This window comes from Bombus pyrosoma, linkage group LG2, assembly GCF_014825855.1.
Source record: "Bombus pyrosoma isolate SC7728 linkage group LG2, ASM1482585v1, whole genome shotgun sequence".
In the NCBI taxonomy this organism is placed as follows: domain Eukaryota; kingdom Metazoa; phylum Arthropoda; class Insecta; order Hymenoptera; family Apidae; genus Bombus; species Bombus pyrosoma.
Window position 1 is genome coordinate 2737327 of NC_057771.1, and position 27568 is coordinate 2764894.

At 35.0% G+C, this 27568-nt stretch overlaps 5 protein-coding genes across 11 annotated transcripts; 2 read left to right on the forward strand and 3 right to left on the reverse strand.

Annotated features, from left to right (window-relative positions):
- Positions 1-1204: 1204 nt before the first annotated feature.
- LOC122574190 lies at positions 1205-7618 on the reverse strand. 4 transcript variants are annotated; one of them, XM_043741484.1, is made up of 9 exons: positions 6783-7618; positions 6622-6697; positions 4602-4703; positions 4467-4540; positions 3022-3326; positions 2203-2454; positions 1941-2119; positions 1711-1837; positions 1205-1380 (listed from the first exon to the last, which is right to left on the reverse strand). In XM_043741484.1, exons 5-9 carry the CDS (start codon positions 3227-3229, stop codon positions 1367-1369), a joined length of 780 nt encoding a protein of 259 aa, XP_043597419.1. In that variant the 5' UTR covers positions 3230-3326; positions 4467-4540; positions 4602-4703; positions 6622-6697; positions 6783-7618; the 3' UTR covers positions 1205-1366. The 4 variants fall into 4 exon arrangements, with proteins under 4 accessions (XP_043597419.1, XP_043597428.1, XP_043597409.1 ...); XM_043741493.1 differs by adding an exon at positions 6338-6345 and having other exon boundaries at positions 4467-4703; XM_043741474.1 differs by having other exon boundaries at positions 4467-4703.
- A 1217-nt stretch (positions 7619-8835) lies between these two features.
- Positions 8836-17612, forward strand: LOC122574150. 2 transcript variants are annotated; one of them, XM_043741386.1, is made up of 4 exons: positions 8836-8993; positions 9827-12896; positions 16082-16463; positions 16905-17612. In XM_043741386.1, exons 2-4 carry the CDS (start codon positions 10957-10959, stop codon positions 17028-17030), a joined length of 2448 nt encoding a protein of 815 aa, XP_043597321.1. In that variant the 5' UTR covers positions 8836-8993; positions 9827-10956; the 3' UTR covers positions 17031-17612. The 2 variants fall into 2 exon arrangements, with proteins under 2 accessions (XP_043597321.1, XP_043597315.1); XM_043741380.1 differs by lacking the exon at positions 8836-8993 and adding an exon at positions 9006-9401.
- On the reverse strand, positions 17501-19305 carry LOC122574221 (coiled-coil domain-containing protein 124). 2 transcript variants are annotated; one of them, XM_043741554.1, is made up of 4 exons: positions 19026-19305; positions 18386-18550; positions 18009-18277; positions 17501-17917 (listed from the first exon to the last, which is right to left on the reverse strand). In XM_043741554.1, exons 2-4 carry the CDS (start codon positions 18542-18544, stop codon positions 17719-17721), a joined length of 627 nt encoding a protein of 208 aa, XP_043597489.1. In that variant the 5' UTR covers positions 18545-18550; positions 19026-19305; the 3' UTR covers positions 17501-17718. The 2 variants fall into 2 exon arrangements, with proteins under 2 accessions (XP_043597489.1, XP_043597497.1); XM_043741562.1 differs by lacking the exon at positions 19026-19305 and adding an exon at positions 18728-18869.
- LOC122574236 (UPF0235 protein C15orf40 homolog) lies at positions 18735-20087 on the forward strand. Its single transcript, XM_043741587.1, has 4 exons — positions 18735-18996; positions 19453-19543; positions 19623-19750; positions 19825-20087. Exons 1-4 carry the CDS (start codon positions 18871-18873, stop codon positions 19912-19914), a joined length of 435 nt encoding a protein of 144 aa, XP_043597522.1. The 5' UTR covers positions 18735-18870; the 3' UTR covers positions 19915-20087.
- Positions 19943-27317, reverse strand: LOC122574169 (arrestin domain-containing protein 4). Of its 2 annotated transcripts, none has more exons than XM_043741430.1 (6): positions 26365-27317; positions 25263-25387; positions 24536-24753; positions 22128-22274; positions 21622-21843; positions 19943-20911 (listed from the first exon to the last, which is right to left on the reverse strand). In XM_043741430.1, exons 1-6 carry the CDS (start codon positions 26379-26381, stop codon positions 20720-20722), a joined length of 921 nt encoding a protein of 306 aa, XP_043597365.1. In that variant the 5' UTR covers positions 26382-27317; the 3' UTR covers positions 19943-20719. The 2 variants fall into 2 exon arrangements, with proteins under 2 accessions (XP_043597365.1, XP_043597359.1); XM_043741424.1 differs by having other exon boundaries at positions 26369-27316.
- Positions 27318-27568: the final 251 nt, after the last annotated feature.

Consider the following 27568-nt stretch of genomic DNA (forward strand, 5'->3'; position numbering starts at 1 on the left):
CGATCATCGTGAATCCAGCACCTGTTTCCGACACCTGACGCATCAAGCCTCGCTCCTCCGCAGGAGATCACTAGTCCAACAAAGGAGATCATCATCAATTACCGTCCCCGCGGAAACATTGCTACGAAAGCACCTTGCCATTTTACTATTTCACTCCTGGTTAAGGCCTAAACCAATATCGTATCAATGTTAAGCAAAACGCTAGTGCAAACCTGATGTTGACATTTGTATCACCTCTCGGTTTTTAAACAGAACATGTCTCAGCTAAAAACCGATTGATACCTACACAGACACATGATCAAGATGTCCATTGCAAATAGATTTCCCCAAGTAAAGGTTCTGCTCAATCAACAGGTGAAAAGGGCGTTGAGGAGGTTCGAAAAATGGTATTTGAGATTACAATTACCTTGGTTGATCATAAGTTCGTGCAACAATGACTTTTGAGTTCCTTAATTTTTCACTCAATAGATCTGCCTGTTTTACATTGTATATACAGATATCAAAGAAGATATAATTTGAGAAGTTATTGTTGTTATTAGGAAAGTTAACCGTACAAACGTTAAAATATTTAAAAAGTATAATCGTTTAAGTCAGCGGTTTCCAACCTTTATGCTACTACGCCTCCCCGAAAAAGAAACTTATTTCCACGCCTTCCTACCTTCTATTTTTTAAATAGATAAAAAGTGTTTATCTATTAGTAAGTATTAGTTTTTAAATAAAAACATTATTACAAAAAAAACTGAAAACTACAATTAACACAATAATAACAAGGTTTTCCTATAACATATACGTGCGTTACGATATGAAGTTTTATTTATTTGTAGATATTATGGTATGAAAATTAATATGTTATTAAAAAATTTTGATGCTTCCCTTAGGAGGCGCACCTCCCAGTTTGAAAACCGCTGGCCTAAGTTTATACATATTTAGGACTTACGATTAGAGTATTCTACACATCCTTTACGGTATGCTATCATTTACATTCATGTTAAACAGGCTGCATCTATGGGCGCAGAATGTCGTGAAGCGATGATGGTAAGTGATGTGTGTGTGTTATTTTCTGAACACAATTTTATAGAAATATTAATAAATTCTTATAAAGAATTAAGATTCTTTTCTATAGTGTAATTTAACACATAATTTTATTATGTATACCACATATCCGAAGATATTCTCCTTTCACAGGTTCAATTAAATCAGACAGTTTTGACAAAGAAATTCTTTATTTATTGTAATGTCTAAATTAAAGTACAGAAACCATAAATTAATGTAATTATATTATAAGTATTATATTTTGGTTTCTATGTTTCTACTTTTATAGCTGTTATAGCTCCGTAATAACATGCTATTAAACTTTTTATGCTTATTATCCGAGGGTACCTGAAAATGAAAATATTTATTATGACCACTATACGTGTTCCCCAAAAATTAATTCATAAACTTTCCAGTTTTAATATTATACAGTATCTAAAAAGTTAATTTTTTGTTAACAATGTGATCTTCCTGTCCATTTCGTATCTATCGTTTTCTCACAGTTGTAATATTTAAATGCTACAAAAACGTTTTCCATTCTTTTCCGAGAAATAAAAGTTAGAGAAAAACACCATACATTAATTTAAAATCTATTTAGAACGATATTTTTGTAAATTGATAGTTTGATATCCTATCAGGAATGATAATATTACACATTGCGTTATTTATCGAACTCACCACTTATGCCACCACCGCCATACTGCTTATGTATCCCTACATTATAACAAGTCACGTCGCATCCAATCTGGGTCTGTGGATATAAACAACCCGAACAATCAATTGGCCCTATTGGATTTCTTATATACTGTAAAAAACGTAAAAGTAACATTAAAATGAATTTTTAACACATTTTCTTTGATGGAATATGCGTCACGGGTATAAAATTATGATATTTAAACCAGGCTTACTTCATCGGTGCAAGGCCATTGATGAGTATATTGACATCCAAACGTCAGTAGAAAGACTAATCCTACAGGACGTTGTGCTATAATCTGCGGATAAGGTCGAGGAGGATTCCAATACGGAGGACATATGTGTGGAGGACACTGGGGCTCATAATTACACGGAACTGGTGGTCGACACGTAGCTAATTAAACAAAGTACTCATAGTAATAACATAAGAATTTCATCTTTAAACTGGGACGTTTAACAAAACGATCGTTTACTTACGACAACACGTTCCACTTCCGTTGCCAATAACATTATGGATTTCGATATTTGTGGTGAAGTTATTATTTCCTGAATGATCGCTATTTTTACTAGTTTCGTTGCAATTTCCAGAAATGCACTCGTTTTCGTATTCTGTGATTATTTGAAGCTTATGCTTTGTTTTCTTCAAACAGTGACCACATTTCTTTTCGCATGAATCTGTCACGTATTCTGTCTGGCATTTCTTCACGCACGACTCCAAACAATTATGATCTTGATAAAATTCATAATAATATTTATTGATTTGAAATAATTTGGCAAAAATTCTGAATAAGAAGAATAGGAAAGAAAAATATAAACAGAATATCTTATTGTTAGTACTTATATGACGAAGGAAAAATACTTCAGTCTATACTGTACACAGCACAAAAGTTGAAAACTTAGATTTGATAAAGCTATCTCAAATTAGGAAGGTTTGTCTTATTTCACAAAGCAGACATTAAAACGTTGTTACCTTTCTTTAGAATAAAGATTATTTTTTGCATTTGCATTTTTACATGTTTAAAGAACATACTTTCAAGCAAATAAGAATCAGGACTTGACACAAAATTAATATTTGTAACCAATAAGAGTCACTATTTTTGCTACTGAAACTTTTAAGCTCTCCTTTTATTAACAAAGATACCTAATAAAGAAGAAAATGAAACGTAAAAAAGAAATAAACAGATATCGGCATCGCTGTTTTATAATCAACTATTTATACAACTAAATTCCATTTTCATCAACCATCAACCAATTTGATCACTTTTATCGCTCCATAGAAAAGTCGTCTGATCTAACCGAAATCCCCAGATACGAGGTGATGTCTCTTTTGCCTCCGCAGGCATTTTATGTAGGTTCTGTAATCCGAGTGCTGACAATCGAGGAGAATCTTTTGTTCTTCCGACGTAGCTGCCTCTGTGACCGCGACCGGTGTACCGAGAGCGGAGTATACAAACACGGTGTAACCGACGAAAACGGTAATAAAGCAGAATGTTCGCGGCTGCATCCTGAGGTATTTTAACGAAATAGTCGTCTGCCACGACTCGACCGTCCTTTTATACTCATATTACTTGCTGTTAGGTAAACGACCTGCAACATCATACCTAACCCCTCCATTAGACACATAGATTTTTGCGCCGAAAAGAGGATGGCGTCGTGCTCTTAGCCCTAAGCTAATATTTTAACGTGTAAATTTTTCACCACGGTTCTACCGTCATGACAAATTTGCACTGCTTATCGTGCATCGCCCCGCTGAAATCATTTCTTTGCTTCCCTGGAAACGCGCGCGAATCAAACACAAAACTTCAGAAACAGTTTTTTCTTCGTATTCTCATTAATCTTTAATAAAAAATTATAAATATATAATATTTTCAGATTTATTACGTTATTTTTTTTATATTTACACATCTATTATTTTTTTTTTCTTTTTATTCTAATAACTGCATTTCCAAATTTTTTCAACCACGCAAAATAATGAAGGAAATTTCTCCTGCAAGATTAAACTTTAAAAACCCTTTACAGAATAGAACTTAGCTGAAAGAAAGTTGGAAATGCTTGGCATTACTTTTTGAACTGAAATTTAACGGACTATAATGTTTTATCCCACCGTTCTTCATTACCGGCCTATGGTTCATAATCAATTCGAGATCAGATGCGATTATTTCCTAGAATGCGAATTAGGAAGTAATGTCATAGGCGCCAATCTGTTCATTCTTGCTAGGGAGGTGCACGATATGTGATTATACTTTATACGCATAATTGCATAAATATGGTGAAAACGGCAAACATTTGATAACAGCCTCTTATTTACTCCTGATATGATTTTCGAGCGAGCAACGAAAGGAATTTCTTTGTCACAGATACCTAACGGTGCAAGATGCGATAATAACATGTTTTGCATAACGTTCGTAAATAGTAAATATTTGTGTGATAACGTGCAGAAATTGTAAGTAAGAGGGTTAACTACGCATATATTACGGAATAAGTGTGGATATCGATACGCTTTGTAGAATGTTATAAACAGTGTTAGTACATGGATCGGGTAATATTTAACTTATTCTTTTTTTTCTCAAAGTCTGATAAAAGAGCAGGATCGATAGTTTTACTCGTTTTCAATTCCCATTGACAATGAGACCTACTACATTATTAAGTGTCGTTTTTACCTAAATTCAAATTAATAATTATATGCACACAATAGAAGTGTAAACTTATATATATTTTGTTAAAATTGGAAAGATACTTACTTTTGTTTTTCATCACTTTTATAAAAATCGCGTTGTTCTACCAATTTCTACGAATGCGCATGAAATTTATAGACCTATAATATATAAATCACAGACTGGTATGTGGTACTTGTGTTTCTTTTTCACAGTACCTACCTAGGTTCGTGGTACATATCGTGGTAGGCCATTGACACATTTGTCAGATTTGTAACGCTTTTATATGTTATCGTTTCTTTTACTCATGTGAATTATCGGTACCTATAAAGTATTCTACCAAATATCTTAAAGAAAACATTGCCTTTTTTGTGAATTCATGCTAGATAATAAGGTGAAGAAATGTTCAGTTTATACTGCATTCAGTTAATAGGTTAATTATTTATCAGAACCATTCACGTTTCTATAGACATGATTAAAATGGTTATTAGAATATAAAGGGCGATCTCTAATCTAACGAATGCACCGTGAAAATTTCTGTAACAAGTGGTGTATCCACAAATGTCGCAAGAATCGTTTAATGAAAAAAAAAGTAGAATGAATTTTGCAATTATTATCATCTAATGTAAAAAATATGTATTAGCGTTTGCAATAATTTAGGTCACGGTCCCGTACTGCAGTCACTGAAAATAATTTTAATCGTCGATCATACGGTACAAAGATGGCGATGAGAATAGTAATGTACGCATTTCCTAATCGAACATACGATTTTATCGTAAACGCGGGAATTATTGACATTTTGTCATAAGTCAATGTGCGATTAACAAGAATGAAGAAAGTACAAAAACAAAATATAGAAACAACTAGAAACTAACGAACCGATAGTACATCTGTTCGATTTAATTTCTAACATGAGCACACAATCTCTATGGTACTACATATTTTGAAAATAAAATTTTCACAATTAGTACTTTTTTTAATCTATGTAAAAATGTAGTTACTGATTTCATGGGATATCTACCAAAATATGATATCAGTATAATGTGGAACTAATATATACCTATAACGTATATGGATCGTTTATTGTGACCTGAAAAGTTTAACATTACCAATAATGTTTAACCTCATTTTCTTAGTACCGTTCGATCACCGGAAGCACATCGTTATACGTGCCGATATTCTATATTCAACTTTGAGTAGCCTTACTTTGAACATCGGATTTTTGTTTTTAATGTGTATGATTTCAGCCGATGTTTCAGGAACATTTCACGAATTTTTTAAAACGAAGAAACTTAACACGATCAATGACTCCTTCCCTACTGTTATGCAATTTTTATAGCTATAAACGTTTAATTATAAGAGAACAACTTGGGCAACGTTTAGTTTCACTCAATAACACTGTTATATATTCGACTACGCGTTTAATGAAAAAATTGACTGAGACTTTCCTAAAAGTAACGCATGAGGAGAATTCTACGAACGCATGAAATTATTTTATATTATTATTATATTTTCTACTGGAACTAAATTTTTAGTGCTTTCGATGTGTGCATCGCGTTTTCTCATTTTACTACACTACTGCGTAGCAGAAATTTTATTTCCACGAAAAATCAGAGCGTCATGGCTATATCGAGTAATACCTTTTTTTCGAATACTATATGCGCAATACCACATGGAGCGCAATATATGCTTTAAAAATTGTTAAGATAAAACTCAACTAATCTACCAAAGAGTACATATTTAGTAATAAATTTCTTAGTTTCTTCATTTCGATTCGGATTTCAGTAAAAAGATGAAGGATATATGTATTGATAACTGATGGAATTATGATTCCAAAACTGATGGTGGAAAGTGGAAGGGGATCGAGCCTCAGTTCCTATGACGTGAGCACAGCAGAAAAGTAACGGGCACCGTGGTAGCGAACAACACGCTGCGCTTTCAACGCAAAGGATTCTTACCGGACCAGCTAAATATATTGGGTGTCTTAGAATTACAATTACTTGTCTTATGTACATTACTATGTTAACGAAGAAAATTGCAAAACGAAATTTTTACATTATGCGAAGCCAGTAGCATTTGTGCATATAAAAATGGTTTCGGAGAATCTTGAGAAAACTCCATGCAACTTTTTCAAAATATTATTCACGCTATGTATCTAATCTCAATTAATATTATAATCCTTTGCTATTGATAATTATAAGTATCAACTCTGTAAATATACATATAAGTACTAAATACGTACATATTATCTTTATCCCGCCATTTTTCTTAACCTAGGATCTCAATTGCGAACGGTAAAGTCGGACGCTTTGTCGAATCTGTTATGGAAAATAAAGAAAATAGTTTATGAATTTCTGTAAAACGTTACATTTATTATTAGTGAAATAAAGAAGGAATGCTTACATAAAGTAGATGAAACGCATACTTTTGAAAAGTATGGAGGAAACTGGCGGAACACCGTGTAGAGAAGCGTGCGAAGTGGGGTGGCGCTGTCTCGTGTGAGCGGCGGCGTGCGTGTGCCTCGGGACGCGCAATGGCCGCCGTGACCCGATGTGCGGCGGTTCAGTGTCAATCGTCCTTAATTTTCCCGTTTTAATTCACCGCTCCACGCCCACGAAAATGCGCGCTACCTCGGCGTGCGTACAGTTAACGCGGCTCTGCGACACGGTGTACTTGGACGATCGCCATCATTCTGCCCTCGGTCGTGGTAACGCGATCTTCTCGCGAATGTTCCGATCATTGCCAAGAACCATCGTGGATGCTGACACGCGACCGTGCGTGTCGAAAAACTCTTTTCTCGTGGATAATCGGCCGTAAAAACCGAGTCAGTGAACATGAATTCTCAATGTGTACCCCCGTCGGGCGGCTCTCGTGTCTCGTGAAAGTGGCCCCTCGCGGATCGCCTTCTTCATGCCCGATTTTTTCCTGCAAGAACAGTCTGCGCGCCGAGAAGTGTCAATTGACGTTTAATGCGTGCGTTTTGGAGATTGGATGAAGAGGAACAGTGTGTACCGATTGTCGCGCGTATTTCGTGTTAAAGACGATTTCCGGACTTGTCAACGATAACTCGTGACTTCGCAAGTGAGAATCACTGGCGAAACCGAGCAACAAGTGGTCTTTCAGTATCGAGGGATGGGAAGAGCTTGCAGTCAATTTTAAACCACACTTCGCCGACGTGTGCTACCTATCGTGCGTATCCACCGCGGGGAAATGAACCGGTCCGCAGCCAAAGTTCAAAGGGCAAGTATAATAATGAACGTTCGCCACAACTCCAGCGTTAAACAAGTATCATACGCTGTGTTAAACGAATGCAAACAAACGATTTGACAGCGTACGCGTTTCAAAGTTTCAATGTATGCAACATTTTTTCTGTCCACTGGAAAATTCCACATAAGCAGAGTGTTATTGTCAACCTAACGCGAAACAAGAAACTGAGTTTATTTATTACGATTAACGTTGTACAGTTGTCAGAGATGTGTAGTATTCGTAACTATTATTTCGTGATGTCGCTTCTATTCTACTTCTATTTAAGTTAAAATTCATCTTATTTAGATGCGCGTACGTATGTTCGGTTACATTCGGGAAAATCGTTCGGGACACTGAACAATCTAATAGCCATAGTTCGATGAGTAACGCTGTATATACTGAGAGCTGATCTATTCGAATAACCTGCATAATGGATGTGGAACGTAGACGTAATTATATCAAGGATAATGGGCATAAAGCATCGAAGTATACTCTCACTCCTGATGTAGGAATAATTAGGAAGCACACGTATAGTACTTTCTATCATCTAATTTGTATGGATTTTGATAAAAAGGAGTATCTGATGTTTTATTGTGACACAATACATCGCACGGTATCATAAATATATCAAACCTGTGCGGTTTTAAACTGCATCATGTTGCGCGGGAAATATGAAAAATAGATTCCGACATCAGTTTTACGACAGAAGCATAACTGGAATTACACGTACATTTTATCTTTCTTAAGCTTGCAGGGAATAAAAATCGAATATTCTAGAAAACGGTAGACCTTTTAAAAAATCTCAAGCTTCAAAATTATTATCACATCCTTCTCTTCAAATTTTTAACTATGAAGCGATATAAAGTAGTTATTTCGTTTCAAATCGATCCACTCTGTAAATATCACTATACCACCACATAGTTTTCTAGTTTTCACGCCTTACTTCACACTATACATCATATATCATACCTCGCACACCGCGTAAAAACTTGCCCAACTATTCTCTCGTTATCCGTTATTTGTATATCGGTACATTGAAACTACGCGATATATATTATGCACGACTCCTGTATGGCATGTAATGAGAATTATCCTTCGGGGTATACATTCTGTTATTTTGCTATTACTTCATGTACACATTCGTCATTCGTGCATTTATTATGCGAAATGACATTAAAATGTGATGTAATAATTCGCTCATCGTTTGCAGATCGGGGTGATGAGCTCTGTAATTGTTCTGCTCGAGAGAAGAATCGCCTATAATAATCGCCCATAGAATAAGAAAAACGGAAAACGGTATTAAAAAAACGTGTTATTGAAAACAGTCAATCGATGTAGCAGTTACTAACGAGTTTGCAAATAATCAACGTAAGCAGTTTAAATAAGCGTTTGACGTTTTTTATTTTTTGGAGTATGAATATTTATATCTCATAGTCAGACTGAATATATAAAGAAGTGCATTATGTAAAAATTGCGGATGAAGTTACAAATATTTGTTAAACGTTTTATAACACAAACTAAATGTAACGAATGAAATAATAAAAGCGTTTATTCGACTTTCCAAAAAATAGCATGGAACAATTATTGGAGAATGTTTGCTGTAGCTTACTTTCTGTTCTTGGTTTCTATCTTACAATATTACAAGATTTTTAGTCAAGAAAGTTAGAAGATAGCAGATTTATCATTAAAACTTACGAGAGTTGTTTTATAAAAATTTTAGCCTTATCGCTTTACCAGACTCGTTTTGGAATGCACACAGTCGGATCAGTGGTCTAAGTAAGGACACGTAACTGTATCAAATCAAATTGCGATCTTTACGATTAATGATCCGAATCCAATATTTCCCCTTTCAAACCCTCCTCTTACATATTTAGCAGTCTAAAAGTCAATCGGAGATGCATACCGTTGCTTTTAATTATATTATTTATGTAGATAGCGTCACAATTGCCTTCCAAGGAAATACATAGAATAAAATAAAAGAGAAATCCTCTATAAATATTTTTATATCAGGATACAGATCTCCTCACATCGAAACACTCAACACTTTCCTTAATTGCAAATTACATTTACTTATCGATCGGTGTTTTAATCGTTCATTAAAATTCCGATATCGGTATTAAATCGTATGATACGCAATATGCATTAGTAATAGCAATATGGTACTTGGTCATTGGTCATCTAATTAAACTTGTTATTCACAGGTCGAAACATTAGATATAGCAATTAGCTGTTTCCACGTTGGAACGATCATCGGCAAATCAGCGAGCCGTAAACTGTTTAACACAAGAAGCCGCGAGAAATGTTACTTTCGTTTTTCGTGGGGAAATCGTATTTGATCGAGCAACGGTTGCAAAAATTGCAGGAAAAGTGTTGCAAGGCTACGGGCACGCAACTCGATGGAACGATCGAGCTAGGAGAAAAAATCGAAGAGATTCGTTAGAAGTGACGAACAAGTCACGAGAGGAATATTTAAAAGGATAAAAAAACGACGGAACTCGATATCGGAGACAGGCGAGGAAAGACGCAGAACTTACAGCCGATTTAGAAAGCCTGTGGACTGTACAAGTAAGAATTTAGTTTCCAACGAGTACACGTTGATGCATAGGCATAATTGCATCGAGGAAAGGTAGTACGGTATACGGATATTTATAAATATTAGATACTTATAAATACGCATATCAAATACATAATCATTCCGCATTTTTGGTGATTTACCGTTGCATGAAAACTAACATTGTGTAAAAAGACAGAACCTTCTTGGTTTAATGAAAATCTCATTTTATAAAGAAGAAAAAACGGAAATATCATCTATAAATTATATCGTGATGTTGGAAATATCCATCGAATAGTACGAAAATTTATAAACGAGAAAAATTATAAAGAATTTTTGGCGAAATTATGAGTTACAGAATTTGATTATATTATTTTTCGAAAGAAAATCATAAATAGACTAAATTGCTATTTTGGGTCACGGAAAGTAAGAATACCTAACATCGTAGCGAATTGTGACTTCATTATCGTGATATTCAACGATTGGAGTTCGCCTCCATTCACAAAGAAGAAAAACAGCACTGTGAGGCAGCAAATTTGTACTGGAAACAGCAAAGCAAGGAGTTTACAACGCGTTAAACAGAAGGCTAACACCGGAACTCGATTCCGGGAACAAGAAGATCTTTAGTAAATTTCTCGACTATTAACGAACATCAGTCAATTTACAACGTTATAACAGTTCTTAAACAGTGCGTAACAAAGAATTTTATAACATCTCATTGTTGGAAAATACTCAAGCAATCTTTATGATCGCAAAAAGTAGGGAATTTTCGTTGAAAACATGACTACAGAGGGAGAAGATACAGTATCGGTAACTCCTTGGTACACAAAGTTCTTCGAATATTGGAGAAACAGAAATCGAGTGGGTCCAGGTAAAGTGGAACTTCCCGACTGCGACTTCTTTATCGTCGAATCACGGCGAACCTTAAGGATTCTGAAGCCAACGTTGAAAAGTGGCTGGTATTACGACAACACGAACGAGAGGCCTGAATCCATCGCTGACAATTTCTTCACCCGTTGGTCCAGAAGATCTCACTCGCCCAGTAACTGCAGATGCTCTTTTCGACAATCGAAACGAGTAAGTACTGCCGAAGAACAAATCATCTCCGCCGAATTGAACAGGATTAGGACGAGCCTCTGCGAAGCGGAGGAAAACGAACGCGCAATCGAGGAACTCGAACATAGGGTGTCGGTAAATTTGCAGAAATTTCAAGTTTCTGAAGCCGAAGACGAACCAGCTAAAATAGAGGATAAGAGTATCGGCAGGATGAACGTAATCGATCAAGTTACCTATGATACAACCGATCAACAGGTGGACGAGCAAACGATCAAAAGTAGAATCGTGAAGGATCTAGAGAAGTATATCAACGTGCTCCTCGAAGAGATATTGGACGACACGGTGAAGTACGTCGCAGGCACGAAGGACACTCTTATCAAGGATGTAAGAAGCTCTAAAAAGAGAAACGATTGTTCGACGTCGCAACGATCGAGTCACGATAAAGAGAAGTTGAACAAAAGGAGGAAACCAACAAACGAGGAATCCTACGACACCGAGGAATCGTTCAACGACATCAGCTTCTCGTTTCATCCGGAAAGGATCGAACAGAACGAAAAAGAATCGGAGCGACGTGAAAGCGACAGCAACGAGGGCTATGTAAACCGTGGATTCATCGGCTCGACGAACGATCCCGACTCGTTGGATTTCTACCTAGGACGATCGATCGACACGGAAGTTACTCTGGAGCAACTGGATTGCATTGATTCCGGGATAAACAGCGTTGAAACGATCGAGTTCCAACCGGATCAGGAGCCGAGCCTGGAGCAATCCTTGTTGAAGATCATCGACGAGAAGCTCGGTAGAACGGCTTTGAGGAACAGTTGGGAAGACTTGAGCACAGGTGGCCAGGAGAACGATGCTCAGGGCCAGCCGACAAAGAGAATGGACGAGGAGATGGTGTTTCCGAGAAGTGGCGAGCAGCTGAGCAACGATCCAAGCACCGAGAGATCGGAGGTCACCGGGAAGAATGATGCGGAAAGGAGCGACTCGCAGGATTCGAACGTTCAAACCGCTCGAGGAATCGATATCTCGACGGATAATCTCGAGAGTGGCGTACCCGCGGTGGATCTGAAGGAGCTAGAGGAAACTGTTAACGAGCCCAGTTTCGAGAAACTGCGGCTGGAATTCAAGGACAACGGCAACGAGTCGTCCTTCAGGGCCAAAAAGGGTAACGCGATTGCTAATCTGCGAGAAAAGTTCACCACGAACCCGCACGACTACGATTCTGATCGGTGTTCTTTGGGAAAGAGCAGTTGGAACGAAAAAATGGGCACGTTCGAGATGAAGAAGGAAGCCGCCGCCGCGTCCATCGAACTCGAGGATTACAGAAAGACGTGGCCCAACATCGAGGAAAATGCCATCTCGGTCGATTATAAGGAAAATCCTCGAGATTTAGTTACGTTTCGAAAAAATCGAAAGCCAATGATCGTGTTTCTTCATGGTTTCGGATCGTCAGCGGAGATCTTCGAACACCAGCTTCGATATTTCTCCGCTTTGGGTTATCCTTGTATCGCGCCGGATATGCTGGGACACGGAATGAGCTCGGCACCTGGACGATCCAGAGATTACCATTTTAGCAAGCTACTCAAGGATTTAGATACTATACTGTGTCACTATGCTTTCAAGCCTGGTCAGAAATGCGTCCTGGTAGCGCATAATTATGGGTAATTATTTCTCTTTTATTTCCTTTTTATTTTCGAATTTTATCGTTCAACTTTACGCAAAATTCACAAAGATTTACAAGATATCAGCCCATATAAATATCTCTTAATTATAGCAAAGGTTCGTTTTAAATTTCGTTAAACTGAAACTATCAGTCAAATAATGTTCTAAGTCGGTATACAGTGAAATTTCACACACATCCTTGAATAGCAGACAATTGTCGCGTGCATTCGCGTGTTACGAATGAGATCATTTCACGGTCGAAATCATCGATAGTGCCTATAATACATCTTTAAATAGCAATCGCTTTACAATTATCACTTTGATAACAAAAATTTGTAGTGTCTAACTAAAATATTGCCGATTAATTTTTCATTTAGCGTTACTTGATCTTATTACAATAGTTAGAAGATTTCATATCACTCGGCAGATTATCTGATGCTTTGTTAGAATCTTTTCCCAATTTTACATTCCTCAATTTCACAACACGTTCAGGAAATTTCAATTAGTTACAAAGAACAAAACGTAGGGTCTGCGGTGATGGACGTGTTAAGTTCGATCCCCTTAGTTGTATTTAAAAAAAGTCTGAATTTGCATAAACATTCGTACTCTATTCATTACTATTAAATAATTTTATAATAGTGATTAATAGAAACTTGGTTGTAATCGCATAACTTATCTTTAACTATGTAAAAGCATCTGGTGTATCGTAATCGCTGAATACACGCGAGACAGTGTCTTATCGGATATCTGATGATTACAAATTCCTTGACGTTCGTATCGTTGCGCGTCCAAGCAATCTAGTCAGCTGTACGCGTTTAACCGACAAAGTGGCTAATGGGCGAACCTGAACGGCACATTTAATCTGCGTGTCTCGAGTTCTTCAAATTCGTCGGGATGATCGATTCATTTTTATGCCCGTTGTGAATGCACGTTATAGCTAGTTCTTGCCCTGTTCCCCCATATCGTAATGTTTAAACGCTTTTTCTAACTGTTCGACCTTCTTCCGGGAAAATTGTATCGGAATGTATATACAATATACATAACTAAGATAATGAGAGAGATAGAAATACGAAGCGAAAAGTGAAATTCTATTAGGTGTAAAATGCGCATGTTTTTGCTTTGGATTAAATAACTCGCTAAGGATGTCGAAGGATTAGGATTGTATTTTTCAATCAGTAACTTTCTCTCTGTTTTTCATTATTAATCGACGATACGTTTAATTTATACGTTTATTTATAGATGGAAAATAATAAAATAAAATTATTAGGTTCATAGAATTATTTTCCACTTGTTCAGGAGATCCGACTTTTTCCCTTTATGAGGAAGTTTACATTTTTTATTTCCTTTAAATCTATGAAATCAATATATAGCATCGATAAATATATCTTTTAATTTCATGTGCTCGTTAAAAGGAGCGTATATAGTATATAGATTAAATTATTACTAAAGATTAACACGACCGTTTCTATGCAAATTTTATTCCTATCTATTCATGAAATTGTATCAAACGCTTGCGTTTGCATCACTTACGCGCATATACATTCGGACGTAATTAGACCAAGAATGGTATAAAGTGAGCTCTTCACCTTACCACTAATCTTGTATTTTTGTAATGCACAAATGCATTTTTCAGTGATGGATAGTTACTGGAAATACATAGTAACTACATACAATGTTGCGTGCGTAGATTAATTTATGATACACGTACCATGAAACGTGGAACGTACTACTTATAATATTATGTATCATTATACGTGTTTAATCTGCATACGTAATAGGTGTAAACCCTTTATCTTGTTTGCAAACGTAAATCAATTCCCGTACCTTTCTACTAAAGTAGAACATATACAAAGACTCGTTATTTTCGTCTTGTGCGGAATGTGTTGATCCATGCTAGCATGCAACAAATTAGAAATTCAGTTATGCTTTATCTGTGTATCGCGAAGTTGATTTTTAACGCTATAGTACGCTAATTAATTTCAATCTTATCCAACAAGCTTTCGTTTGGCGATAACGCTCGAATTAACAGTAACGTGTGTCAAAGTATTCGATTAGTCAACGTGGTACAATATCATTCGGATTGCAAAGACCGATTGCAAGGTCGTTGTTGCACACATCATGATCCGTATCGATTTGTTTTTGAAGATTGTCATCCACGCTTCGGCCCCGACTAAGGAGAAAGAAAGGAAGAGAGAGTGAGAGTGAGTGAAAGAAAAGGAGAAGGGTTGCAACATATACAAGAGTGGGTATATCGTGTAAATTTTATCTGTGCATTATTCGTATATCTGCAAAATGGTTCGTGAATTCACGCAAAACGCATCGTGCATGTCGACTTGTATTAGGAGAGCGTGTAAATGATTTTGTTCATCACGTTTTTTTCTAGTGATATTCCCCTGATACGTGGATAAGTGGAAAGCATCGCTTTAATCGGAGTATTTATCATTACTATGTGTGTTATAGTTATACGTTGCTTCGTGAGTGCGGTTATTAAAGTATATAAGAAAAAAAAAGACATGGCTTCCTAATCGGTTTGACGATATCCTACGAGAATTTCTCAATTTTTGTATTATGTAAATTGCTAATGAATACGATCACTCGACTGGCAATCACGACCTACACGAAACGATGCCGTAACAAAGAGGCAAGTTGTATTAATCCTTCACACGACATTGCAACATGACATGTAGGCCGCTGGATATGTCTACAAACCAAGTATAGTTCAATACCCGTTCGCCGATTTAGTTAGAAAAATTAACATTTGTATCCTACACAGATTACGGCAATGAGTTAAGACAGCAATAAACGCGTTGCGTCCACGCGGTATAAATTATGTTAGGAAGGAACATTACGTTAATGAGACTTTCGAAAAGGTATTAAGAACCACACAAAGACATTCGGCGGAATTCAAGTCCTGTCCCATCTGGATGAAACAAGCAACTAATATATCATGTTGGTTTTCTTCTTTTATTTTTTTATCTTCATTTTATGAGACTTTATCGATCTTGATACATATACTGTCATCATCGTCAGTAACCTCACTTTAAATATCTGTAGAAGATTCAACTTCAAATAGCAAGTTTCAAACTTTAGTTTCAAGGAAATTCGATTAATAGGAGTTCAAACCAAAGAAAATATTGCACACATGCAATGATAAAACGGTTGTGTCATTTTCTATTGATTGTAGATGCAGTTTTGCAGCTGCCTTGGCTTGCAAGTACGACAGTAGTATCCATCAGCTAGTCCTGATATCTGGAGGTGGTCCGACAGCTTTAGCAGCACCCAGTACCGAAAGCGCCGGCCACTGCTGCCTCAGAGCAATCCTGACACCGTTTTTAATGTGCGGCCTTCATAGAGATATATTATATTCCGCGAGGGGCCGTCAACACCCTTACTGTGGCCCTGAGCCACCAGAACAATGGCCTTCGCACATGAAATATGTTTTGGACGGCATGGTCTGGCCGGAAGGAGACTACGTGTTCCATAGAAGGATATGCACGCCGACGCTTCTCATACATGGTTTAAGGGACAACAAAGTGTCACTCGTGCAGGAATGCCAAATGGAGAGGGTACGTTGCTCTTTCTCAAGCTTCTTCTCAGATAGATTCTAAGAATCATGTAAATATATTACGCGTAAATTCTTATGAAATTTTATACGTAGGTAAGCAAATAGCTTGTATCAAATATTGGAAAATCCTTTTAATGAATTTGTAAGTTTAAAACAGTTAAAAAATTCTTACTTATACATATATTGATATTACTTTAGATAATATGTAATACATTATGTGATTCTTTTATGATTATGGAGCATGGTGAAAATATTTGCTATTGTCATTCACACTAAACATTTTTTCCTTCAGTAGTTTTATTAACGTTGAAATATAATTCTAATTTATTTTCAACTGCAGATATTTCAAATTTTTAATTTTCTCAAAAGATATCTAGGTAGTTTGAAAATAATCTTCATTTCATTTCCAGTATCAATTGTATTCTTATGTTTCATGTTTTAGACCATGATGAAAGCCTTTCTCGAAGCGATTCCAACTGCTGGTCATACTCCCATGACTGATTGCCCAAAGCAAGTTAATCACATGATACATTGTTTCATAGATTTGTGGAAAAACAAGAAACGGTAGCAGTAAAATAGGCAAAAAAATGTCTTTGCAAAAAGGACTATTTGTGGACCGAGTAATTATAATAATAATAATATTATATTTAAATATCAAGTTCTTTGTACGGGTATTTCACTCATTGTACATGAAACAGAGAGAACAACAAGAAATTATAGTGCCTTATGCTTAATTTGCCGCGGCAAGAACACCGAAACAAAGATTAAGATCTATTGTACATAATTTACATTTTACGCTGGTAAAAATTCGTTTGTATAGAATGCTATTTTATAGGATTGAAATGAAGTAACCAATTTTCTGTATAATTATTTTTTTATAAACTTTCGTGTAGTGCCGTATAGCCGGATATCCATGTTTGTAAGGTTGTATAAGTCTACAGAGTAACTGTGCCAAAACATGTACACGATTATTAAGTTGTTCTCTTTGAATTTATCAATTCAATGGTCTATTTGTAAATGAAATTATAAAATGCAATGTGGAGGCTATATAATAGCGTATAAGTTATACCAAAGATGATTTATACAGCGTTATTTTATGTATTCTACCGGAGTATAACTTATTCGTTTACAATAAAATTGTGTACAGATATTTGATTCTGTTCATGATTACATTTATGAGTCTTATTCCACGTGTTCCTCTGAATCATCTAATCAGTCATATGTGTGTTTACATTCCGTTTGATTACCATCTAGTATCAACGGTTTAAGAGTAATTTTTGATTGAGTGGGTTTTCTGGAGATTTCATCCATTCCTTTTTTAATATTTGTTTTAATTGACTTAACCTCAGAGTAGGGTTTTGCTCTTTAACAATAGGCATCATTCTTCCTTCGAAACTAGCATAAGCTGCTTTTACGCGTTTTTCTGGATGACGATCAACCTCGGCTTCTTTTGTACTGTGTAACAAATAATAACAATGTACTTTCAGTATATATAATATGAAATAATTGCTTTCATTCAAAATGTCAATATAATAATTGGTCTTACCTTAAAACAGATAACGCCTCATCTATATTATGAGCAGTTTCACCTTCTATCGTCAACCTATTCAAATTTTCTTCGATTGGTTTTTCTTCTTCCCTTTTTTTAATTGCTGCTTGATTTCGCTTTTCCGTTACAGCTACTATTTCTGCTCTAGTTACTTTAGATGCGGACTGTTTGCCACCCACTTTTATATTAGCCATTTCCTTTTCTAGTAGAGCTTTCACTTCTGCTTTCTTTTCTAATTGCTGTTGACGTTTCCTTTCAGATTCTTCCTATGAAATAATTTACAATATATTAAAGAGATAAATTATAGGAAGCTAAGTTATTAAGTACATAAATATCGTATAACTAATAAAATTTAATAAGTATTATTTAGATACCTGTTTTTGTTTCTTTTTCAATAACTGTTTATCATCATCTTGCCAAGCTTTTTCCTCCGCTTCAAGAGCTTTCTTTGTATTTTCAGCCTCTTTTGCTGCTGCCTTTCTGGCTCGGGCAGCGACGGCTTTACTATTTTCACCGACAAATTTTTTGGGCATATTGACCTGTAAATTTTATCGTAATTACAACATGAATTGGAAATTCGCTGATAATAAGCTTTCGTATTATTTATTTCATTGCGAAATTATTATGTAATTCATAATATTCGAAATATTATCACAAACAAAAAGCCGGCAAAATTAAATTGGCTTAATAATTCGCGGTAACATAGTGTATCTCACTATGGTTTAGTTGGCAGTACCGCTACACGTGCGCAAATGTATCGCTCAGCTAAAGATATAAAGAGGTTAAAGAATCATCAGCATCATCTTTAACTATAGCCACCTAAATCTAAAATATGGTTCGAGTGATTTTCAAATCATAAATGACGTGTTACTCTGGAAGTGCGTGTCTACGAAGAAATCTTTTGCAATATTTTACGAATACTCGCGAAATGTCGAAACAGGGATCAAAGAAAGCTGGAAAAAGTAAAAAAGCTACAGTTAACGAGGTCAGTGAATAATAAAAATCGTAACTTACCAACTCCGATTACAAGAATTAAAATGTAATGTGTGATCGAGATTTGATCACCTATTAAGAAAATAACGTGACATTTTCTATGATACACCTCCAACTTATATTTAATACTACTAGGTGTCGCTTGCGAATTCATGAATGGCAACATTACATTCGCAGTTCACTAAATATTCTCTAAAAAAAAAAAGTACTAATTTGTTTCGAATATTTTATTTAAATAAAAAAGAAAATAAGATACATGTGTATATAGAGTGCTATCTATACTAATTCAATACCATTATATATAACACACAATATGTGATTAAGATTGCAATCATATTTTACGTAGCGTTTTAGGTAATCATCTACTTAAAACTTAAAATTATATTATATTGTTTGATTGTTCGATACTGTTTGTTCATATTCATAACGGATAGATAAATTTTGGTAGGAACCTAAGGGACCCATAAGTTTAGATAAAAATGGAAATGTTACTATAAAAATACAAGCAAAACCTGGCGCAAAACATAATAATATAACAGGTGATAATATGTTGCAATATTTAAAGCAAAATCTAAAATAGGATATCAGATATATGTGAAGGTGTAAATTGCTTTGTAGATATTTCTGAGGATGCAGTGGGCGTCGCAATATCCGCACCTCCGGTTGAAGGTGAAGCAAATACAGAACTCGTGAAATACCTAGCCTCCATATTGGGAATGAGAAAATCCGACGTATCGTTAGATAGAGTTAGTTCAATATCTATTAATTAAGTCTCTCTATTTTTTTTTTTTTTTTTAATTTATATTCTCATCTTTTATAGGGTTCAAAAAGTCGACACAAGGTGATAATAGTATCTGGAACCACAGTGGAAAAGGTCTTAGAAAAATTAAAGGGAGAAATAGGAACTTGAAAATAGTAACAATTAACGCACTTCTATCTTTTGTTAGAACAACTACTTTTTTAATGTATACATATAATGTCACATTCCTTTCATTTTGATAAGTCATATTTACTATACATAAATATGGCAATCACGTCAATATAACATGTTCAATTAATCTATACAATAAAAAAGTAACTTTATACAATTATTACGTCATAAAAGTAGTTCGTTAATAACTTTCAGAAATTAAATATATAATCACGAAATTCAAGTTTTGCTTTGCTGACGCATTTAGGTATATATATATATATATATATATATATATATATATATATATACATACATACCGATACAAACATCGATTTTTTAACGTACATTTACTTTTTCGTTAAAAATATTATTTACAATATTTTTTTAAATATCTAAAATATTATTAATATATTCCAACATATTTAAAATATTGTAAACGATATTTTGTATGTAACTCATTATAGACATTTACAAGATATCAACAAAAATGATATAAATCACATTTTTAAATCTAAAGTTTTTAAATTATAAAAGAAGTTCTGTTCTGTATATACTTCCTAAATTTAATTAAACAAATGTTTCAAGATGAAATGTAAAAATAACGTATTTATTTGCCATTTGTAAGCACTTTTAGTTTAGTTCAATTTGAGATAAGTATTGCTATAAGCGTATTAACTTTTTCCAAGATTCAAAAAATTTTTTTCAACTTTTAGTATCACTGTCGCGGATATGTTCTATATAAATTCTTTCAAGATTTTTTTCATCCATATATTATGATCACCGATGAAAATGAATTAAATCTTCACTCTTGTATCTCAAATGCTTTATCATCCAACCATGGCCGAAATATCGGCAACGTTGATGGATAATGTGCCCCTCTTTTCGACGGTGCAGTTCCTGCTGGAGCACCTTCCTGTCTTAAAGGATAGGTGGCTAAAACGATTGGTATTTGTAGTTTTATTTCTTTGTCCAAGCTTTTTGGACTTATTACAAACTGTAACAAAGTGAAACATTCTTTTATGCATGTTATAAGACATTATAATAAAAACATAAATAATTTTATCCGATGAAATAATAGTATAGAAATGGAATCTCAATCATATATTCTGTACCATCTAAGATGTTCATCTTTGTTTAAAGATGTCTCTTGTAATATATAGTTTTTAAAAGGTTGTCGTTTATTGCCGGAGGAATACATATACAGATATGCATGTTTGTAGAAGAATATTTTATTAATGTTTTGGATGGTATGCATTTGGGATAAAAAGTCAGTAGACAAAGAATCGAGTGACACAAATCTCGAGAAAGTTGACTAACATATAAGATTCATGTACACTCCATAAAATCAGAAATTTTAAAAGATCGATAGTACGATGTTCTTACGAAATTCTTGCAATATTCTGTCACGAAAATTATTGCTTTGTTCGTAAAATTTTATTAACGTTGCAAACTAATCCTAGTAAAAATTGTGATTGTGATAAAAAATAAGTGATTCATAAAAAAAAGTGGTATTTTCATAACAGAAAAAGAAAAAAGGAGAAAGAAGAACCGTACAGAAGAAAGTCGCCGCTTTCCGTAAATGATCACAAACACGTTAGCTTTATGGAAAAAACACGTTAGAGTAAAGAGAGAGTATGATACTTTAATCATACTGCATGTAGTTGTAATTATCGTAATAGCAGTTGAAATGGCATTTATACTCACATAGACGTGATAAAGGACGTTGATAAGGTGACAACCCCGCAGATTGGTGGGTGGTAACGGGGGAACGTACATTTGTTCGTTCAACCACTCCTCACCTTCTCCGGGACGGATTTTACCCCTGGAAACACTAGCCAATTCTCGCGTCTCACTCGCGAGTACTTTACCACGACAAAGGTATTGGATTGTTTCGGTCAAGGATGCTTTAGTCGATTTCATCGTCACCTGTTGAATCATTTCAATTCTGTGTGTACACTTAAATGTGGGTCTTGCATTATTTGCATCGATTTCGTTGTTATGATAATATTGTGAAATTTTATGCAAAAGTCTTGTAATTAGAATTAGATGTTTACTTATGATTTTCAATTAAAATGCTTGCTTCACGTTAACTGTAAATCAAGGAAACGTTTATAGATTGGAATAGTATGTGATAGAATCATATTGTGCTGACCTTATTCTCACGATAGAAATTCTTTTGGTTAGTCATTGAATCGAAATACGATACATACTTTGCTCCGATTGCTGACAGTCGCTGAGATGCCGATAGTTTCACCAGGTACATATCCACCTCTGTCGAGGCTTACCCTGCAAAATACAGGGCCTCCAGAGACACAGGAAACTCCGACTCGCTGCTCGATTTCTTGCCTTGCTGGTTGCTATTGAGAAGTATACATTTTGACAAATCACATAAATTATTTAATTCTAAGTTCTTATGGGATTTGGTTTCATGATGTAATTTCTGTATTTGCATATCTAAAGATCCTATATATTACGAAAGTATATTACTACCATTATCTCCGACATTTTCTAACGAAGTAATATGTATCGCGTTCTTTCACAATACTTGAATCTTCAAATTTCATCAATTTCTTCATCAAATACGAGATCAATACTTTCAGTTATCACTTGGAGAGTTCTCGATTATGCAATGTAAGGCGTGTGCAATGGATGTGTCTATACAGTTGAATCGACAATGCGGTCGCGTTCGATGCTGAATGCCACATGCCTACGTAAGAATTATCTTATGTTACATGTTAATCTGGTATGATGTGAATGTGTTTCTTTGGCCCCATAAACAATCAACTTTCCATGAAACATACGGAGGAATGTGTGTCTGACTGAGTAAATGTAAATGCTGATTCTTTGACGTATTGCGGGAACGATTCCAAAAAAACTATGTTGTAATTTGCAAACAAATTCAAGGAAATCATCGGTATAAACTTGAACCGTTTGCGAAAATCAAGAAACGAAATGAAATAAAAAAACGAGAAATGCTAAATAAAAACGTGATGGGATAAAAACAAAATGTAAAAATTAGAAGACTAGAAAATAAATCAAGTAAAATAATAAAATAAAGAATGAAGATATAATAAGAAAAACATTGATGTAAAATAAAACAAGAAATATTATCCACGAAATTAATTTTCTTCCATGAAGCAGAAATAACTGCAACGATTGAAAATTTGGTATTGGAAGCAAAAAAATGCAACATAATGACAAAAATCGCGATCGCTTTCTACGCAGGCTGGTGACCATTATCCAAAACTCGGTTACGTTAAAATTCTCGAAGAATTCTCTCAATAACATGCATGACAAGGAAAGCATGCGTTAACAATTTTTTCTAACTATTAACTTCGAGAACTAACGATTCTGTGCTCGATTTTGTCGTTAAACGATTCGTGAAACGTACGAAGTCGTTTGAAATCTTAGAACACTATTTCAATCTAACCGTGACTAATTTTTGTGTTATTGCATTAATACCCGCATAATTTCGACGATGACTCGAGCGATAAGGACGATACGGTTTTATATCATTTTATTGCTTGTTAAATGCCCGAACGATACTTGACTCGCTGTGATCATATGAATACTACGGATAATCATATGGCATACATACAATCTATTACTAATTACATATAATTACAATCTAGTGAGGTATTAATTTTTGCTGTTTGAAGGGAAACTAATGAAACATAAAATATTTTACAGAATTACTTGAAATTTACACGTGTAAAGTTTTACTAGAATGGAGCAACATGCAACAAAAATATTCTAATTTTTACTACATTTTTTCAAAAAATGTTTTTCTTTAAACTTCTTAAAAAATTGGTTGTGGGATATATGATAACTCATCGCACAGGTCATATTACATCTTCTTGCTACACAATTATCCTAAACTTTGAACAAGCTTGTCCTGCGAAACATTATTCTTTTTATATGTAATTCGTTAAGTCCGTTGTTTTAAACGGTAATTAGAAATCAGACGGGTGTGTTGCGTGCAGCAAAATTGCAAATTAAATCGTTAGATGTGCAATACGACGTTCAATGTGATCGCAATCGCAATAAAATTAACCGACCAGAGATATTTCACGATTTAGGATGCGCGTATCGGGGTTCGTCTAATCGCACGCTTCGGGTAGAAAGCGTAAGCTGAATAATGATGTTCAAAACAAGCACGATCGTCCTGGCTATAAAGTAATGGAACACATGAATCATGGTTCATTTACGTGCAAACGTAGCCAGCATAAATTTGAATATAGGAATATCTTATAAGGATTATTGCTATCTTGATGTTCGTATTTTATTATAATATATTTTAATATTTCCAATGATAACTTTTGTCTTCTATGCATTAACAGCAACAATAAAGGACAAACATCCTTTACAGAATAAAATTTATGCTTTTTATATAGAACATCGTTTCGTCCGAAACGCAAATATGATCATCGTTAACGACGAGAAAATCGTGGATCGGTGTAGACGTTACCCTAGTCATCCCTGGTCATTTTTTTAGCCAAATTCTATCGCCTTCTAACAAAGGAAATATCTATACGATACTAAATCATCGGCATATATAATGCAAAGATAAAGAACAGGAACAAATAGGTAAAATAGATAGATATGTACAGAGACTTACTGCTAGAATCGGCGGTTCTAAATTTAAATCGATTGGGTTCATTACAATGAAGACTTGCTGATTCTTGTGCGTCAGACCTCCGGGCTCCCGAAGTGCAGCTTTGCAATAGTATTGTACCCAGCCATGTTTCCCCAAGAAAGTAGACGGCAGGCCCAGGGGCAGACCTAATTTGAATGGAAAGCTGTGAATCCCTGGCGATAGCAGCGATGGTCCCTCTCCTGGATTCCGGTGTCGTACGCATGAGCAACAGAGAACGAAAAGGAACAGTTTTTACATTATTATGCGCCGCATGGCTTGCAGGTGTGCCGCTTGTAAAGAGAAGAATTTGACGGCTTTCAAAGATACATCATTAACGCTACATCTAGCAAATGCAGTAAAATGTTAAGTTCCACGTATCATGTTTTTACAATTACTTAGTGAAAACATGCAAATGCTTCTGACAAATCCTTTATCGTCATATGGGATCTCTTTAAATTCGATAATCAGAAAAATCAAAAGTCATAAAAAATTACATTTTAAATCTTCCATCTTTAAGTAGAAGTCGAATGTCATTAAGAAATCTGGTTATTATTGCAAACATTTATGCAAACTCGAGTAAAGCTAATTTATCAATTAAGATGTTCCAGGTCACAGGCTTATCATCTAAGGCTCATTATCCGAACACATTGTGCCCGTTTCATTTTAACGGCTACATTAAATGTACCGTAATGTAATTTCTTTTGATTACCTGGCTCGCCCAGCAATCTCATACGAAAATCTATATAGTTTTCTTTGTCGTAAACCCTCTCAGCACGTTGACTGCGTACACGCACCACTCCTTCGCCGATCACATGAAAATGTAACCCTGAAACGCTACGATACATCGAAAGTGTCATTAATCTTATTACGTCGATGAAATAAATTTAATAAATCCAATAAATTACTTTCAAGTCTTACAACACTTAATATCGAAACTGAAAACGAACAAATTCAATTTGATTACAATAATACTATTATAAAATATTTGGGTAATAAATCCTTCAAGAAAGATAAAATTCTAGACGTAGAGCATAATAAATAATGGATAAAAAAGATATAGACTAAAAGTAAATGAAATTTGTTTTGTATATGTATATATATATATATAACTATTCTATGCATTACGCTTTCTAAAAAGTAGTTTGATACTATTGACGATACTATGTTGAATTAACATTCTAAGGAGCGTTGCATGTAATTGTGTAAAAGGTGGACAATACTCATATTCATGTATTTTAATGCAAAAATGTTGTTTTATACAACAACTGTTTCTAACAAAGTGAAAAGTTTATATTGCGAAACATATTTTATTTATATTGCAAATAAATTAATGATCATTAATTGAAATGAACATGTAATTTTCAATGGTTCGTTTAGTCGATCATGTAAATTATCGTAGTTATTGGATATATTGTAATTTATACTGTGAAAGTTTTCAGTGGCTACAATAGAAGATGTTACGCGAATTAGTCACGATTAAGGTAAATCTGACGAAACATAATTATTTAAAGTAATATACCTACGTGCTTCCATGCGCTCCCTGATATCTCATAAAGATCAAAAATATTAAGACATAAAACTCTTAATTCCAAAATAATTTATTTCAAATTAATCTTCAAAGTTAGTCAGTTTGATCAACATCTCGTTGACAATTATATTTTAATAATTTAAATTGTCTCCGAATTCTTTTTTATAAAAAGTTTCATAAAAATATAAATAAGTAACACATAAATGGATTGTATGTGAGATTTCGTGCGATTATATATATATATATATATACACATATATGTGGTATGTAAGTAAATACATACTTACTAGGCCTCATCATCCAACTCGATAAGTACCCGACCGGACAAAAAGTGGCCGGGAAAATATAAAAGATTCGTATTGTCGAAAAGTATTAAAAACTTGCTGAGTTTTCGCGTCATGGTCTTATGCAGCACGTTGTTCAAGGATCAACAAGGATGACGGATGACGCTCGCGTCAGAACGGCTTCGCGGTAACTGATTATGCACAAAGTTGTCACGAGCACAAAATTTTTTCCAACGGAGGCCAAAGTAGGCATGTCAGTGAGAATCACTGGCATACACTGGATCGCACCAGCAACAACAGCACGCCCATAACCTTGCACACACTACGTTTCTCTCTTTGGAACGTCACTGGAATCAGCGGAATCTCACTCAACCAGTCAGTCTTTTCTTGATCGTGCAATCGCGTTCGTCCATACTTTCATTTTTCACGTACTCTGTTGTCGCGATTTTTCAATGGCTAACTTAGCTGTAGATCATCATGGAGATCCATATACTTCCCATACGACTCAATAAAAACATTAATAACGATGCTCCTACGCTATTATCCGCCAAACTTTCTGCCGCAGGCTCAAGGAGCCCGTCTCTTCCTGCCCATTCTTGGAGCTGTGTTCACTTTCGCTCCCCTACCTCTTTCGTTGTTTCCACCACCAACCAACGTAATTACCTGCCTTCTTCCACCGACCAATGAAGAACTCCAATTTCTCGTACCTCTAAAGTAGAGCGTCTTGATTTACCGTGCTGTTGTACATATCATCTTGCTAAGCAGACTATGCGCGGTCGATGAATAAAGTCGATAAGGTTCGTCTCGTCCGGCACGTTATATCATGGATCCTGTCTTATAACCCGTGTTCAGATGCGCTCCGCCGATAAAGTCAGTATGACGCACGAATTCACCAGGAAACCAATCGGCCAACGAAAACTACATATGCACATATATTTCTATATATCATCACTATCAACCACTATTTTCCGTATGTATAATGCGTGTGCATTCGAGCGAATATAATATTCGTAAGATATTAGGTTGCCCCAAAAGTTTCTTTCATTTTACAAGGAAACATTTTTTGTTTTATATTATTTTATTGAATTATGTTTCCTATAGAACAAAATGGATCGTGCAAAATTCGATAAAATAATGTAAAACAAAAAATGTCATGCATCTATTATTTCCTTATGAAACGAAAGAAACTTTTGGGACAACCTA